Below are 13,131 nucleotides of genomic sequence, written 5' to 3'. Positions count from 1 at the left end.
TACCGAAGCTGAGTCCATGGATCCCGAGTTTAGGTCAAAATAATTAGTAATAGCGATTTGAATGTCAGCCCAAAAGACAGTGTCCCGGAGAGTGTTTGGGGGGAGATGCCAGGTAAATGCACGTTGCGGGGAGTGGGGGAGAAGGATGCAAATCTGGACCAGCGCATGGTCAGAAAAGGTATGTGCCATGTGTGCTGCGCCGGTGAGCCAGGTCAGGACATCCGGGGAGGTCAGCCAGAAATCCATGCATGACTAACAGCCCCTCCCACCGGTGACACATGGTCCCTCTAGGGCATCAAGCCGAAGGTGGCACCAAGCATCATTAAGAGAATCATCAGTTAAAATAGATGTGAGGGCCGCTGAGGCACGCGGGTGGGATGTATAGGAACCAGACCGAACAAGTCCCGCCAAAAGAGTGACATTAAAATCCCCCTCACAGATGTCAGCCGCTGGGCCACAAGCGGAGAAGAGGTGCCATATATGATTGAAGAAGTCTGGATCGTCCGAGTTGGGACAGTAGACCGCGGCGATCGTCATGGCCTGGGCCAATAGTGAACCGTGGAGGATTACATACCTGCCTCTGGATTGGTAAGTGCCTGAGCAGTGTGCCAGGGGAGACCCTGCGTATCAGAATGGAAACCCCCCTAGCATAAGAAGAATAGGTGGAGGAGTGGGATTCCCCCCAATAGCGCACATGGAATCTGGAGAGGGACCCGGACATCAGGTGCGTCTCCTGCAGGAGGCATATGTCCAACCTATGTCTCTGTAAGTGTGAGTGTATCAGTCTGGCCTCATGGTGGTCATTCAGGTCGCGGACATTCCAGGTCAAGCAGACTTTGTCAGTCATGAGGAGGTGGTCCTAAGAGTAATATTATGCAATGCAGGTGGGGAGCGTCATGACGGGAGCAATCAGTGCATCAGGGGCATCAGCTGGCAGGACAATATGGGAAAAGCACACCAGCCTAGATCTGGCGGAGAAGAAGCAATGATGCTGAACGTGACAGTGAGCAAGGATAGCACCCTGTACACCCAGACCGAGTGAATACAGAAAGCCAGTGGGAGGAGGGACTAAAGGAGTAGTGTGTGTACAGAAGTTGAATAACATTTGACGCGCGGCAAGGAGAAGCAGTAAGTACAATGCTGTGTCAAAATCTAGACATGTGGAAGCAGTACATAACAAACAAACGGTGGCAAAATGAAGCCACATCCCTAATAGAGGAACAAAAAACACCAAGAAAGATCCACCACCCCATCCCAACCTAATCCCCCAAAAGAACAAAACCCCCCCAACCCCGCACCCACTCCAACCCCCGTATAGGTCGAGTAACCCACCCCAAGAACCCACAACTGAGATAGGAGAGAACAGCTTTAGAGTTGGGCGATCATCCCATGGGGCAAGGCAGGGCTAGGCATACACCCCTGCAATAAAGCAGGGTGACCAAGCTTAGGTAGTGTTAGGCATCATACAGAACAAGAATAAATGAAGACCAATGTTCGCACTTCAATCATTGTCACTCAGGCGATCAGCGCCGTCAGTCTGAGATTTGGAAGGGGAGGAGTGGGTCGCTTTGTCAAGCTTCTTGGCGAATGCAAGGCCCTCTCTTGGGTATGGAAAGAAGAGTGTTTTTGCCAACTGATGGACCCTCAGTTACGCCGGGTAGGCTTAGGAGTATGAGACCTCATGTTTTTGAAGAATGCGTTTGGCTGGAAGGAATTCTAGCCGGGCCGCCTGAACAGTGAGTGTGTAGTCCGGGTAGAAGGATAGTGTGTTACCCTGATGGTTGATGGTGCCCTTATCTCGTGCCGCACTAAGGATGGCGTCCTGATCTCAGTAATTTAATTTTTTTGCAATGATGGGACGTGGAGGTAGCCCAGGACCTGGACGCGGACCAAGTGAGCGATGTGCACACTCCACGATGAAAACTGGGGAGAGGTTCTCACGGAAGAGTTCCCTGATCAGCTGTTCCACAAAGTCCTCCATCCGAGAAATGTCGGTGGAGGTCTGGAAGACCCGTAATACAGAGGTTGCTCCGGCAGTAGCGGGCCTCCAAATACTTGTTCTTCTACTGGACGACCGCCAAGATTTAATCCATCTGGAGAAGTTTCTGACGGTACTGGGTGGCAGCATCCTCGGCGTCTTACACCCTGGACTCAAAATGGAGTAAACGGTTGTCGTGGGAGTCAACACAGGCCTTTACTGAGTCCAGACGGGCAGAGAGTTGGTCCAATTGGGTCGCGATTCCAGTCACTGTCGACTTGACATCGAGCATAATGGCTTTAAGGTCGTCATCTCGATTGGGGGGGCATCCATCGTGGCAGCAGAGTCGGCACCTTCGAAGCAAGCACCTTCCTTTCGGGAGGACCTACGGAGCTCAAAAGCTATTTTGGGATGTTTTGGGTCAGTCTTCCCCATGATGAGAGACTCAGTAGGCAGGAGAAAGGCCAACGGGAGGCGAAGAGGCAACAAATTGAGTTAGGGGCACACGGTCCGTCAGTAGCTGGTGATACGAGGCGAGAAGAAGTCCAGCAGAGCCCCCCCAATGGAGGCAGCTGTGGTACAGAGGATATACCCCTGGGGTGATATGAAAGGCAATGGACCACCAAGCCAGTGAGTCAATGGAGTGAACAGTAAATCTGTATTCCTCTCCAGCAGAACCCAGGGTGTTGCCTCCCCCGTTCCCTTCCGAAGCCTCCGAGATCATCTGCGGCATACCCCAAGGATCCTCCCTCAGCCTGACACTGTTCAACATTTACATGGCCCCACTCGCACACATTGCCCGACAGCACGACCTCAACATAATCTTCTACGCCGACGACACTCAACTGATCCTCTCCCTCACCAAGGACCCCATCACTGCCAAAGCAAACCTCCATGAAGGAATGAAGGCCGTCGCCGACTGGATGAAGATCAGCCATCTGAAGCTGAACTCTGACAAGCGAAGCTCCTCATCCTCAGTTCCAACCCATCTGCCTAGGACTACTCCTGGTGGCCAACGGCACTGGGGGCAGCCCCGACCCCCACCAACCACGCTTGCAACCTGGGAATCATCCTCGACTCAATGCTCTCAATGACCCAGCAAGTCAACGCCGTCTCCTCCTCCTACTTCAACACCCTCCGCATGCTCCGCAAGATCTACAGATGGATCCCAACAGATACAAGAAAGACAGTCATCCAGGCCCTCGTCAGCAGCAGACTCGACTACGGAAACACCCTCTATGTGGGAGCCCCGAACAAGTTCATCAATCGACTACAACGCTTCCAAAATGCCTCGACACAGCCACATCACCCCCCACCTGAGAAACATGCACTGGCTCCCCGTCAACAAGAGGATATCCTTCAAGCTCCTCATCCACCCACACAAGGCACTCCACAAGACCGGCCCAGCCTACCTCAAAAGACGGCTCTCCTTCTACACCCCCAACCGCCAGCTACGCTCCGCTGACCTCTCACTCGCCACCGTCCTGTGCATCCGAAGAACAACCACCGGCAGGAGATCCTTCTCCCACCTCGCCGCCAAGACATGGAACACCCTCTCACTAAGCCTACGACAGACCCAAGACCTGCTGACTTCAGGAGGATACTAAAGACCTGGCTGTTCGATCAGTAGCGGCCCCCACCTCACCCCCAAAGCGCCTTGAGACCCTCGCGGGTATGTAGTGTGCTTAACAAATGACTGATTGATTTTTTGACAGCCTCCCGCAGAAACGATGAGCAGATAAGGAAGGCCAGCAGTCAGGTGGGCAGTCACAGGCGAACCAGCAATTCCCCAAGGACGCGGAAAGCAAGGTTGGGGGAGGTACTGCGAGGATGGCAGGTTACACCGTTAAGCTGAACAGATCTGGCTGCACAACACACTCTAAGCCGCCAGTCCAGGCCTCAACACCTTAAGAGCAGGAAGGTTTATGGGTGCTCCAGAGGCTCCAGGGGGCCAGCCTAGACGTGAGAGGCACTGACAAGAGGTGGACGTGGTAGCGAGAGAGTCCCGGGGCCTACACAGCCCCAGAAACTCGCAGGAGCCCACAATGCCTACCTGCTGTGGAGTGAAAGTGCTCTGAACGGGAGCTGACGTGTGCAGGCTTCAGGGGCAGAGAGAAGGGGGCAGGGTAGGTCCACTAAGCTCCAGCGACACCCCTCTCAGCTAGAAACAATCAGGCTGGTGATGTCAGTCGATGTCCTCGGATCCCGCACCGGCTTTGCGCAGCACCAGGAGCCCGCCGCGCCCCAGAACAGGAGAAGGCCGACCCACGCGGGATCGGAGACAAATGCCCAGCGTCGGCCATAGATGGCGAAACTCAGCCGTAGGACCCAGCCGGGAGCAGGCAGAGCGACGGTTTGGCGCCTCTCGTGAAGCAAAGTCCAGCAGTAGCGTTGGAGTGCAAGTGTGGTGAGGATGCCTGCAGGATTATACCGGATAGTAAAGCTTGGCCGACAGAGCCCACTCAAAGTGCGGCCATCTTGCAGCCGGCCAGGCCACGCTCTCCCCTTTCGAAAATAAATATTGAGCTGACCTTTTATTTGTTACCTTATGTATCAGTCATTTATTCCAATTAAGCTTTTAAAGTCATCCTCTGAGGCCAAAGTCTATAGGTTTGTGGATGATATTCACTTTCTACAAATGGAAATATAAGGAATTTCAACGAAGTAGAAAGATGTAGCGAGGGACAGTTTTAGTCTTGGCTCTCAATGTGGAAAAGGAGATAAGAATGGGTACGAACATGTCTACAAAATAGTCGGGTACTCAGATAATGTCCCAACTATTAAAAGAAGATGGTAAATATCTATCTCAAGCACATTGCCAATTCAAGACTATTAAAAGCAAAACTCGGAAATGTCTTCATCATGCTCTAATCCCTTCATAATGCCTAATGACTCCTCATCCATATAGTAGAGATATGCATGAAAATCACTGGTTGTTGCTAGTACACCACCTTTCAACAAATACAATGTTTCCAATATAGCCACTGTACACTGCCCGCTAATGCTGTATATTACACAAGTTAGTTACTCCTCAAAAATCCTTTAGAGATATTACCATGTTTACCTGACAGTTTTCCAGATGTCATGGTGTGTTTTATGAAATTGTGCAATGCCCTATATGTAAACCAAACTAGAATATAAAGAATGCTAATGCTAATCCGAGAAGTTTACATTTTCATTCCAGACCAAATAGATCCATCTAAAGTTATTTGTCCCAGTTTTAACCCAACTCATTATTTTATGATCCAGCAGAAGACCCACGGAAAGGTACAAAAATTCTCACTTTCATGTAAGAATAACTGGAGTGGACTTTTCATAATTGCTGTACCTGAGCTTGTTGTCACAGTGGTAGACTTGAAAGTGGTCGTATGTGTTGTTTCAGGACATGTATAGTAGGTACTATCCAGGGTGCCATTCAACCCACAGGTGACATTAATACAGCTACCAATGCTGTCCTTCTGCTGGTAGATGAGCTCCTTGTACAGGTAGATCGTTCCTTCATAGTCACAGAAGCAGGCTGAAAATCATAAACAGAAACATAAATCAATCAGTCATATGATTCACTTTAAAGAAATGCCTAGAAACACCTCAAGTGCTTTTGCTATAATGTTAACTTAGCTGTTTACATGTTTTGCTTTTAAGCGCTTAATTTTGCCTTATGATTTTAATTTGTAATGCTGCACCAAATTCTCCCACTTAAATGCTTTTTATGGTGGATTATTGTGGATTCTGGGGCCATATCATCAAGAGCTGCTGAACCAAGATCAAATACGTATTCGATTGTATTGCTTAAAGGACATCCATTTGTATTGTAATGTCTTCAAGTTAATACATGATCTGAAGAAAGCACCAGTGGCGTAGCATGAGTGGGTCACAGAGGTGGTTGCCCTGGACGATTATTAGGGGCATTCTTAGGGGTTCATTTTAATAGGGACGCAAATTGTAAAGAAAAGTGGAGGGCTGCTTGTCTTGCCCCGGGCGCTGCAACCCACGCTACACTGCTGAAAAGGACACATCAGGCTGGCCGTTTCCAACGAGTGGAGTATACAGTTCAACATAAACTGTGATGCTTCTAAAGATAACTGCATGCACTTTAGACACCATAAATGCATACAAATAGTCACCGGACTCTACGGTGAGATAGTACATGCTGATACGGGCCCTGATGCTCTGTACAACATAAATTTAAACATGATAGATCTCTACAGGGAATGCTGGGAATATTTAATTGTTGAGCCATTGCTTGCTCCATCACAGGCAATTACAAGCATCTTCGTTCATCCAACAGTGTTTCCTTACATTCATCAGTCTCAGAAGGATCAGCACAAAGGATGTGGGTCTTTTCAGGAACTCAGGCAGCGCTACCTGATTCATAAGGAAATATGGGTGTGGCAGGGGGTCCAAGTGGGTTGGCCAAATGCCAAATGAAAGAATGTGGACTTGCTCCTAGGTAGCTTTTTGGGACCATATATATATTTGCTACCAAATAAAAGTACAAGTCACATATATTTCCCATTAATAATTTAAAATGTCACTGATAATTTCAGATCTCATCAACTATGTTTATTTATTTTTATTTTGAAAGCTTTTTATAGCACAAACATGGCCATTGCGGGTATGAGCGCTTTACAAACTTACAGAGAGCAGAACACTAATAAGAATGAAAAGATATTCAAGAAGAAATACAAGATAAGGTAGTACCAAAAAAGGTAGGGTAAGCTTTACAATGTGCAGAGAGCAGCGAAGATAAACAAATACAAAAACAAAAATATCATAGTCAATAAAACTGCTTTATCAGACAACATCGAGAATAGGGAGGCTAGTGTCAGGATTGATGATTCGAAACCAATAAAGTAGTCAGTGAGAAGTAGTCATGAGTGGATTGAAGAATCGGGATGGGTATGTTAGGATCTAAGGCAGACATTTGTTCATAAGAAGTACTGTGATTTTTTTCCTGAAGGATACAGTTGAAGGATTCATTCTGACTTCAGGGGGCAAGAAGTTCCATATTCTTTGGGCAATTCCAGAGAAAGATTGTATGATTGTAAGTTTCCATCTTGTGGAATCACTGTTGCTTCAGAAGTAAGGTATTGGTGCTTCTGGATGATCTGGAGGCACAAGAAAATGTAAGCTTCTGAGCGAGAAACCTAGGGGTTTTGAAGTAGAGGGCTCTATGTGTCATGCAGGCAATTTTTAGCTGGATTCTTGCTTTGTAAGAGAGCCAGTTGGGGGATTTCAGATCTTGGAGGAAGTAATTGTTTTTTGAGCCAGTGATGAGCCTTGAAGCAGAGATGATGCAATGCACTTAGAGGATTCAGTTTAGATCTAGGCAATCCAGAGAGGGTTGCACTTCCATAGTCCAACTGGGGAATCACTAGGGCTTACACTGCATGCTTGAACTCATTGGGGGGAAGAAGGGTTTTCATTTTCTTACAATGTTCATTTGGTCATTTGCTCCTTTGGTGGCGGCACTGATGTGCTTCTGTATGTTGAGGTTCTTGTCGAGAGTTAAACTTTTGTGATTTATACAGAGTAATATTCATTAAAGCAACTGATACTTAATAATGCAAATAAGCTAATTAGATGTTCAAAGGACTGTACAGCCGATACATGTTTATATAGGGTAATCTGAGTACCTACCTTCAACATCATACTTGCATGTAATGCCTTTCACTGTACAGGTACTGTAAAAAGAAAACAATGCAGTGTGTAAAGTGTGGCAACTGATAAAAGGCAAGCAAATTGCAGACACTTTTTTATGCATTACATAGGACTTTTTTATGTTTTTATTGGAGTCACAGAACAAAGGGACTGGAGTCATGGGACCGTATTACAGGAGTGTCCCAGTGGCGCAATGGGCATTTGTGCCCACTTTGAGTGCCCCTGTGGCACTTTGGTATCACAGAAGGGGCCACAGATGCTTGACCATCCCCTTCTGTAATATCTATAGCGCGGGCACACATAAAGCACCAGCACTATCATCAGAGGGCGTTCCCTCATTTGCATGGGGGCATGCCCATGCAAATTAGGGAATTCCTTTGCCTCTGTGCCCACACTGTATTACAGATGCGGGCGCAGAGGCAAAAAAGCTGTTAGGGGAGCACTGTCAGGACGCCATGAATCCCCAGACATCCCCTTGCAGGCATGTGCAGTCACTTATTGCACCTGCCTGTAGGGGAATCTCTTCCTAGAAGGAAAACAGGCTGCATTTAAAAAACAAATTCATTCATTAAAACGCAATTACAGACATGGTGGTCTTCTAACCTCAGCAGGCCACCATTTCTGTGATGGCAGCGATTCCGAACGGGTCACAAATTGCAACCTAGCTCATTAACATTCATGAGGTCGGTCATTTGAGACCCCATTAGGAAACACTATTGAAATCGTATATGTTTTCTTACATTGGAAGCAATTTCCTAATTGTGATTAGGTAAAAATTGCAATTCCTTCATTTTGTACATCTGGCCCAGTATATAGTTGAGCATGAAGCTGCAATGTGCTTTGCCCAGTGTTTGCAGCAGCATACTTGGGGACATATTCACAAGTGGCATGTTGTGCTACGTTTAGTAGTACTACAATAGTATTACTCACCTACTACAAAATGCTATTCACATACCTACATGCAGATGAAGTTTTTGCCTCTCCTATCTTTACTGTTTTGGGATCTTCACTCCCACATCAGAAATCTCAGCATTTGTAAGTCTCCAGTTTAGTAGTTATTGTGGGTTGGACATGCAGAGTGGTTGGAAAATGGGGAATACTAACTACTAAATGGAACGGGCTTGGGGAGGAGCAAAGATGGGCTAAGCAAGATTGTAGAAGGGGTTCAGGGTTATTAGTTTATTTTAATTTTTTAATAACCTTTTATAATTTTAAAATAAATGAAAAATGTATCTTGCTAGAAAGTAGTTAATTAATTAAAAATAATTGATCAAAACATTGGAATAATATTTTACACACCATAAATCTTTAAAAATAATGTAATACTTTTGCAGCTTTTTTGTTTGTGCATTTAAATTAAATACATTAAATTAAGTTACAATAATGCTTATCTTAAAATTGTTTTACTAATTTGTTTAAATCAATAAACATTGAAAGTTATTACCATATTTTAACAAGGGACATCTTCATCCCAGTGGCAGAGATCTGCGCCTATGCGTGAAACGTTACAGATAGTACCTCTACCCTCATAAATTTCATTCCACCCCCTTATTTCAGTACATTTAAAATTGTAAAATTTGAATAGCCAAAAGAAGGTCATTTATTGCATAGAAAGAGAGTAAATGTACATGTGTATATTTTCTCAAATGTTCTCATGTGTATGGGCCCGATTAACAGAACTAACTTAAGACAAAATCCTAAACTTACTACCATTTTTGTATTCACAGAAGGCACTTACTCATTTTGGTATTCACAGTAGTTAGGAGTCCTAACTTTAGGACTCCTAAATGCCTTCTGTGAATACCGAAAGTCTTAAAGATAGGATTTTTCTCAGTTTAGAAGTAGTAACTTTCCGACTACTAAACTGAGAAAAATCCAAACTTTAAGACTTTCGATATTCACAGAACGGATTTAGGAGTCCTAAAGTTAGGACTCCTAACTATACTACTCCTAAACTGAGAAAAACCCTAACTTTAATACTTTCCGTATTAAAGGCATTTAGGAGTCTTAAAGTTAGGAGTCCTAACTTTACTACTCCTAAACTGAGAAAAATCCTAACTTTAAGACTTTCGGTATTCACAGAAGGCATTTAGGAGTCCTAAATTTAGGACTCCTAAGTTATGTGAATATCGAAATGAGTAAGTGCCTTCTGTGAATACCAAAATGAGTAAGTGCCTTCTGTGAATACCAAAATGGTAGTAAGTTTAGGATTTTGTCTTAAGTTAGTTCTGTGAATCGGGGCCTATGTTTCCGTTAGTGAATAGTCCCCACAGAGTAATATGTTAACTGCCCACTTTGCAAATGTTTTCTGCATGCCTTCAGAAGCTGGTAACCATTCTGTACTTTGTGGTCCTACAAACGGCTTAAAAGCACTGCGAGTCACAAAGGGGAAGGAAAGCCCATTCCAACACTATTTTCCTATTCTATGCAAATTATAAGGATTTGCAATGTGTGCATGGGGATACGTAATGGTGGTGCCCCCTAAAAAATCCATGCACCATGTGTCTGATACCACATGGTGCCTGGTACACAGTGCATGGATATTTTAAAACATGCCTTTTTCTACTGCAGATTGTGCTGCTGCCCTTTTCTGGGACACAGCATAAGCCGCAGTATACATAAAGGCAGTTTCTTATCAAAATATGATGGGTGGGACCGTCAACCAATTGTCACGTGGTCTCAATCCCACTGCGATGATAGTCGGAGGCTCATCTGACCGCCATTCATTGTATTGAGGCCCTTAGTAAATTTGCAATGACTTTCAGCATCTAATAACAAAGAGAAACACATTTTGCCACATACATTCATAAAACAAGATTATTTTGCTGGGATTTTTGTCAAGTTCTACAATCCTGCCAGTTAAATGCAAGATGAAATACAGAGGTTTCCCACATGATCTGAACCAAATGATCTGTGCTGAAGCTCATAACGTGGGTGAAGAATATTATTCATTACTAACTTAGCAATAAAACATTTAACCAATGCTACAAAAGGCCTTTGATACAGTGGTGCCCCTGGAAAGTTATTCACAGCACTGTCATAGTTAGCTGAAGTGACATCTCACTCCCATTAATACTTCCAATGATGTTCCAAAGTTAGCCAATTTCTCCACCGACTGGCCCTGAAACAGAATCCTTGGAGTTTCTATGGTCTGGGGTAAGGCAAGGAGTTGAAACTCTAGAAAGTGAACATGGCCACAGTCTACTTTCTATTTCTGCTGCTGCGTTTATTAACACTTGAACCAGAGATAGCAAAAGGTAGGCCAGAGGAGGCAGATATCTTCCAAACATTTCTGAAATATATTTGCTAAAGGTTGCCTGAAGATTACACTGCTTTTGGTACAAAGGTACATTAACTCTTGTGTGAGGCAAAACATGTTAAATGACGAAGAGAAGAGTTTGACCAAATACTAAATTGCACTCATGACCAGATTGTCATATCAAAAAGTGTCTCCACTTGCAATACTGTAATTGATAAACAGAAACACTCCAAATCTCATCCAAAGAGATTAATCAACAATCACGTCACAACTTCATGAATAGCCAACACCCTTCCAGGAGCACTATCAGCAATACAAAAATGACAGAAACATTTTAACACAGATGTCTCATCCAGAAAAAAGCAACCAAACTGAGATGTATTAATGTGGCAGAGTTAAGTTCAAGCATTCCATCCGTCACTTTTTTTGTCTTACTTAGTGTAACACATAAAAGCAATGCATATGCCTAAAAACTGGGTTCAATGCTCATTGTGCCATAGAACTCAAGGGCAACAATTTGAGACAAACCAAGACTAACATGCTTGTCATTTCTGTCTGAAGTAGATTGGTGGGCAAAAAAACAAGGGACTGTTTGACTTGACTATTTGTAAGGGGCTGAGATTAACTCAAGAATTCCATTTTGTTCCTTGCTAATATTTACTAAAGCATTGCAAACCATAACATAATATCAATAAGCATCTCAACCACCAGTGACGGATCAACTTTCATGAGCAAAAGCTTTTTTTTGAATGAAAATGGATACCCGTGCTGCATTAAAGCCCATTTGTCTCATTCCCCTGTTAATGTATGAATAGAGGGTCCTCCGAAGTGAGCCAGGGTAAAAACCTTGTGTTTTGGCACAAAGCCAAATTTGTTAAATAGCAAGAACTGGCTTTTCCCTGAATTCTAACACTAAGAAGAAGCAGGCACAAGGAACTGGTCAGGCACCATGTTGATAGACTTCCATGTAATATGGGAATTACTCTGAAGCATACATTACATCTTTGAGTCTCCTGCTGTTATCTACAGCTAGGAAAGTGTACAGGAGAGTGCACCTTCAGTGGAAATTGTAGGTTAGGCACAAAAGGATCACATTTTCATAACAGGCCTTTTCTGCAAGTTGGCGCAATGCGACATTACAGTTTTTCGTCAAATGCTCTGTTGTGTAATGGACAGTATATCCGGGCCACATTGTTGTCAACCAAGCTGTAAATACCTAGGGTCTGACAATGAGTTAGACGCCATTGGAGTGGAGCAGCACACCACTGCTCTGCTCCCGCACCAACAAAGTCAACAGCCGCCTGCCCGCCAGAGCAGTTTTCTCCTGGTTTGGCGGCAGTCCTTTGGCAGTTGAAAAAGGCACAGCAATGGAAACAACAAAGCAAGTTCCTGCACGACATGGTCTGTTTAGTCCATGCCATGTAGAAACTGGGTGTGCATGCGTACAGATATGCATTCCAGTGTACAGGAGCAACAGGGGGCCCTGTTCAACCCTCTTTATTTCCCCAATGCCAGCTTTTTCACGGCAGGCTCAACGCCATGAAAAATCTGGGGAAATTCATAATATGCTTGGTCGTGCTGCAGCGACACCTCCAGGGATATTACTGCCCCAGACCACCGAGCCACCACCATGGAACGAGGGTTCCCTGGCAGATGCATCAGTCCCAAAATGGCCCGACCGCCATACTTTTAATACACATTCGAACCACGTGTTCCGTAGTCGAACTGGTAATCAAATCTATCAAATGCCATTTATAGAGCACCTGGTTACACCAACGGTGTATCCCCTTGCTAGAATCAGACCTAGGAGAACAGAGAACAAGATCACAGACCTAACGCTAGTTAGAAAATGGTGCTGAAAATAACTAGGCTTTCAGTTGTTTGTGAAAATTATGTTCCACTAAATCAGGTCTCAACATCAAGGGAAGAGAATTCCCGATTTTTTCTGCAAGGTAACTGAAGGACCGATCACTCATTCGTGCTTCATGAATTTCGGGAACCTTATCCTGAAAGGAATCACTTGAACTGAAAGTGAAGGAAGGAATATAAGGCATGATTAAAGGTCAAAGGTAGTTGGGGCTCGTTTGTGACAGAAGCACATTGCTTTATACTTAATTATTTTCTCAATGGGCTGCCAATGGAGATTATTCAAAGCTTTAGAGGCTAAGGATCTTCTAGAGAGACAAAAAACAGGCATGCTGCAGCATTCTGAATGTGTTGGACCCTGGTCAGG

The 13,131-nt window shown here is 44.7% G+C and overlaps 1 protein-coding gene across 2 annotated transcripts in view; it reads right to left on the bottom strand.

Annotated features, from left to right (window-relative positions):
* The window catches only part of LOC144823879 (mucin-5B-like), a 737,446-nt gene that overhangs the window by 333,679 nt on the left and 390,636 nt on the right, over positions 1-13,131 (bottom strand). For both annotated transcript variants that reach the window (XM_078682767.1, XM_078682768.1), the window contains 2 exons: positions 7,619-7,662; positions 5,307-5,495 (listed from right to left, as the gene is read on the bottom strand). In XM_078682767.1, coding sequence (XP_078538893.1) covers positions 5,307-5,495; positions 7,619-7,662 — 233 coding nt within the window. The remainder of the gene's footprint in view (positions 1-5,306; positions 5,496-7,618; positions 7,663-13,131) is intronic.

This window comes from Lissotriton helveticus, chromosome 3_1 (genome assembly GCF_964261635.1).
Source record: "Lissotriton helveticus chromosome 3_1, aLisHel1.1, whole genome shotgun sequence".
Taxonomy (NCBI): Eukaryota; Metazoa; Chordata; class Amphibia; order Caudata; family Salamandridae; genus Lissotriton; species Lissotriton helveticus.
The sequence above is the reverse complement of the archived record's forward strand: the minus strand, read 5'-3'. Positions and strand labels throughout refer to the sequence as shown.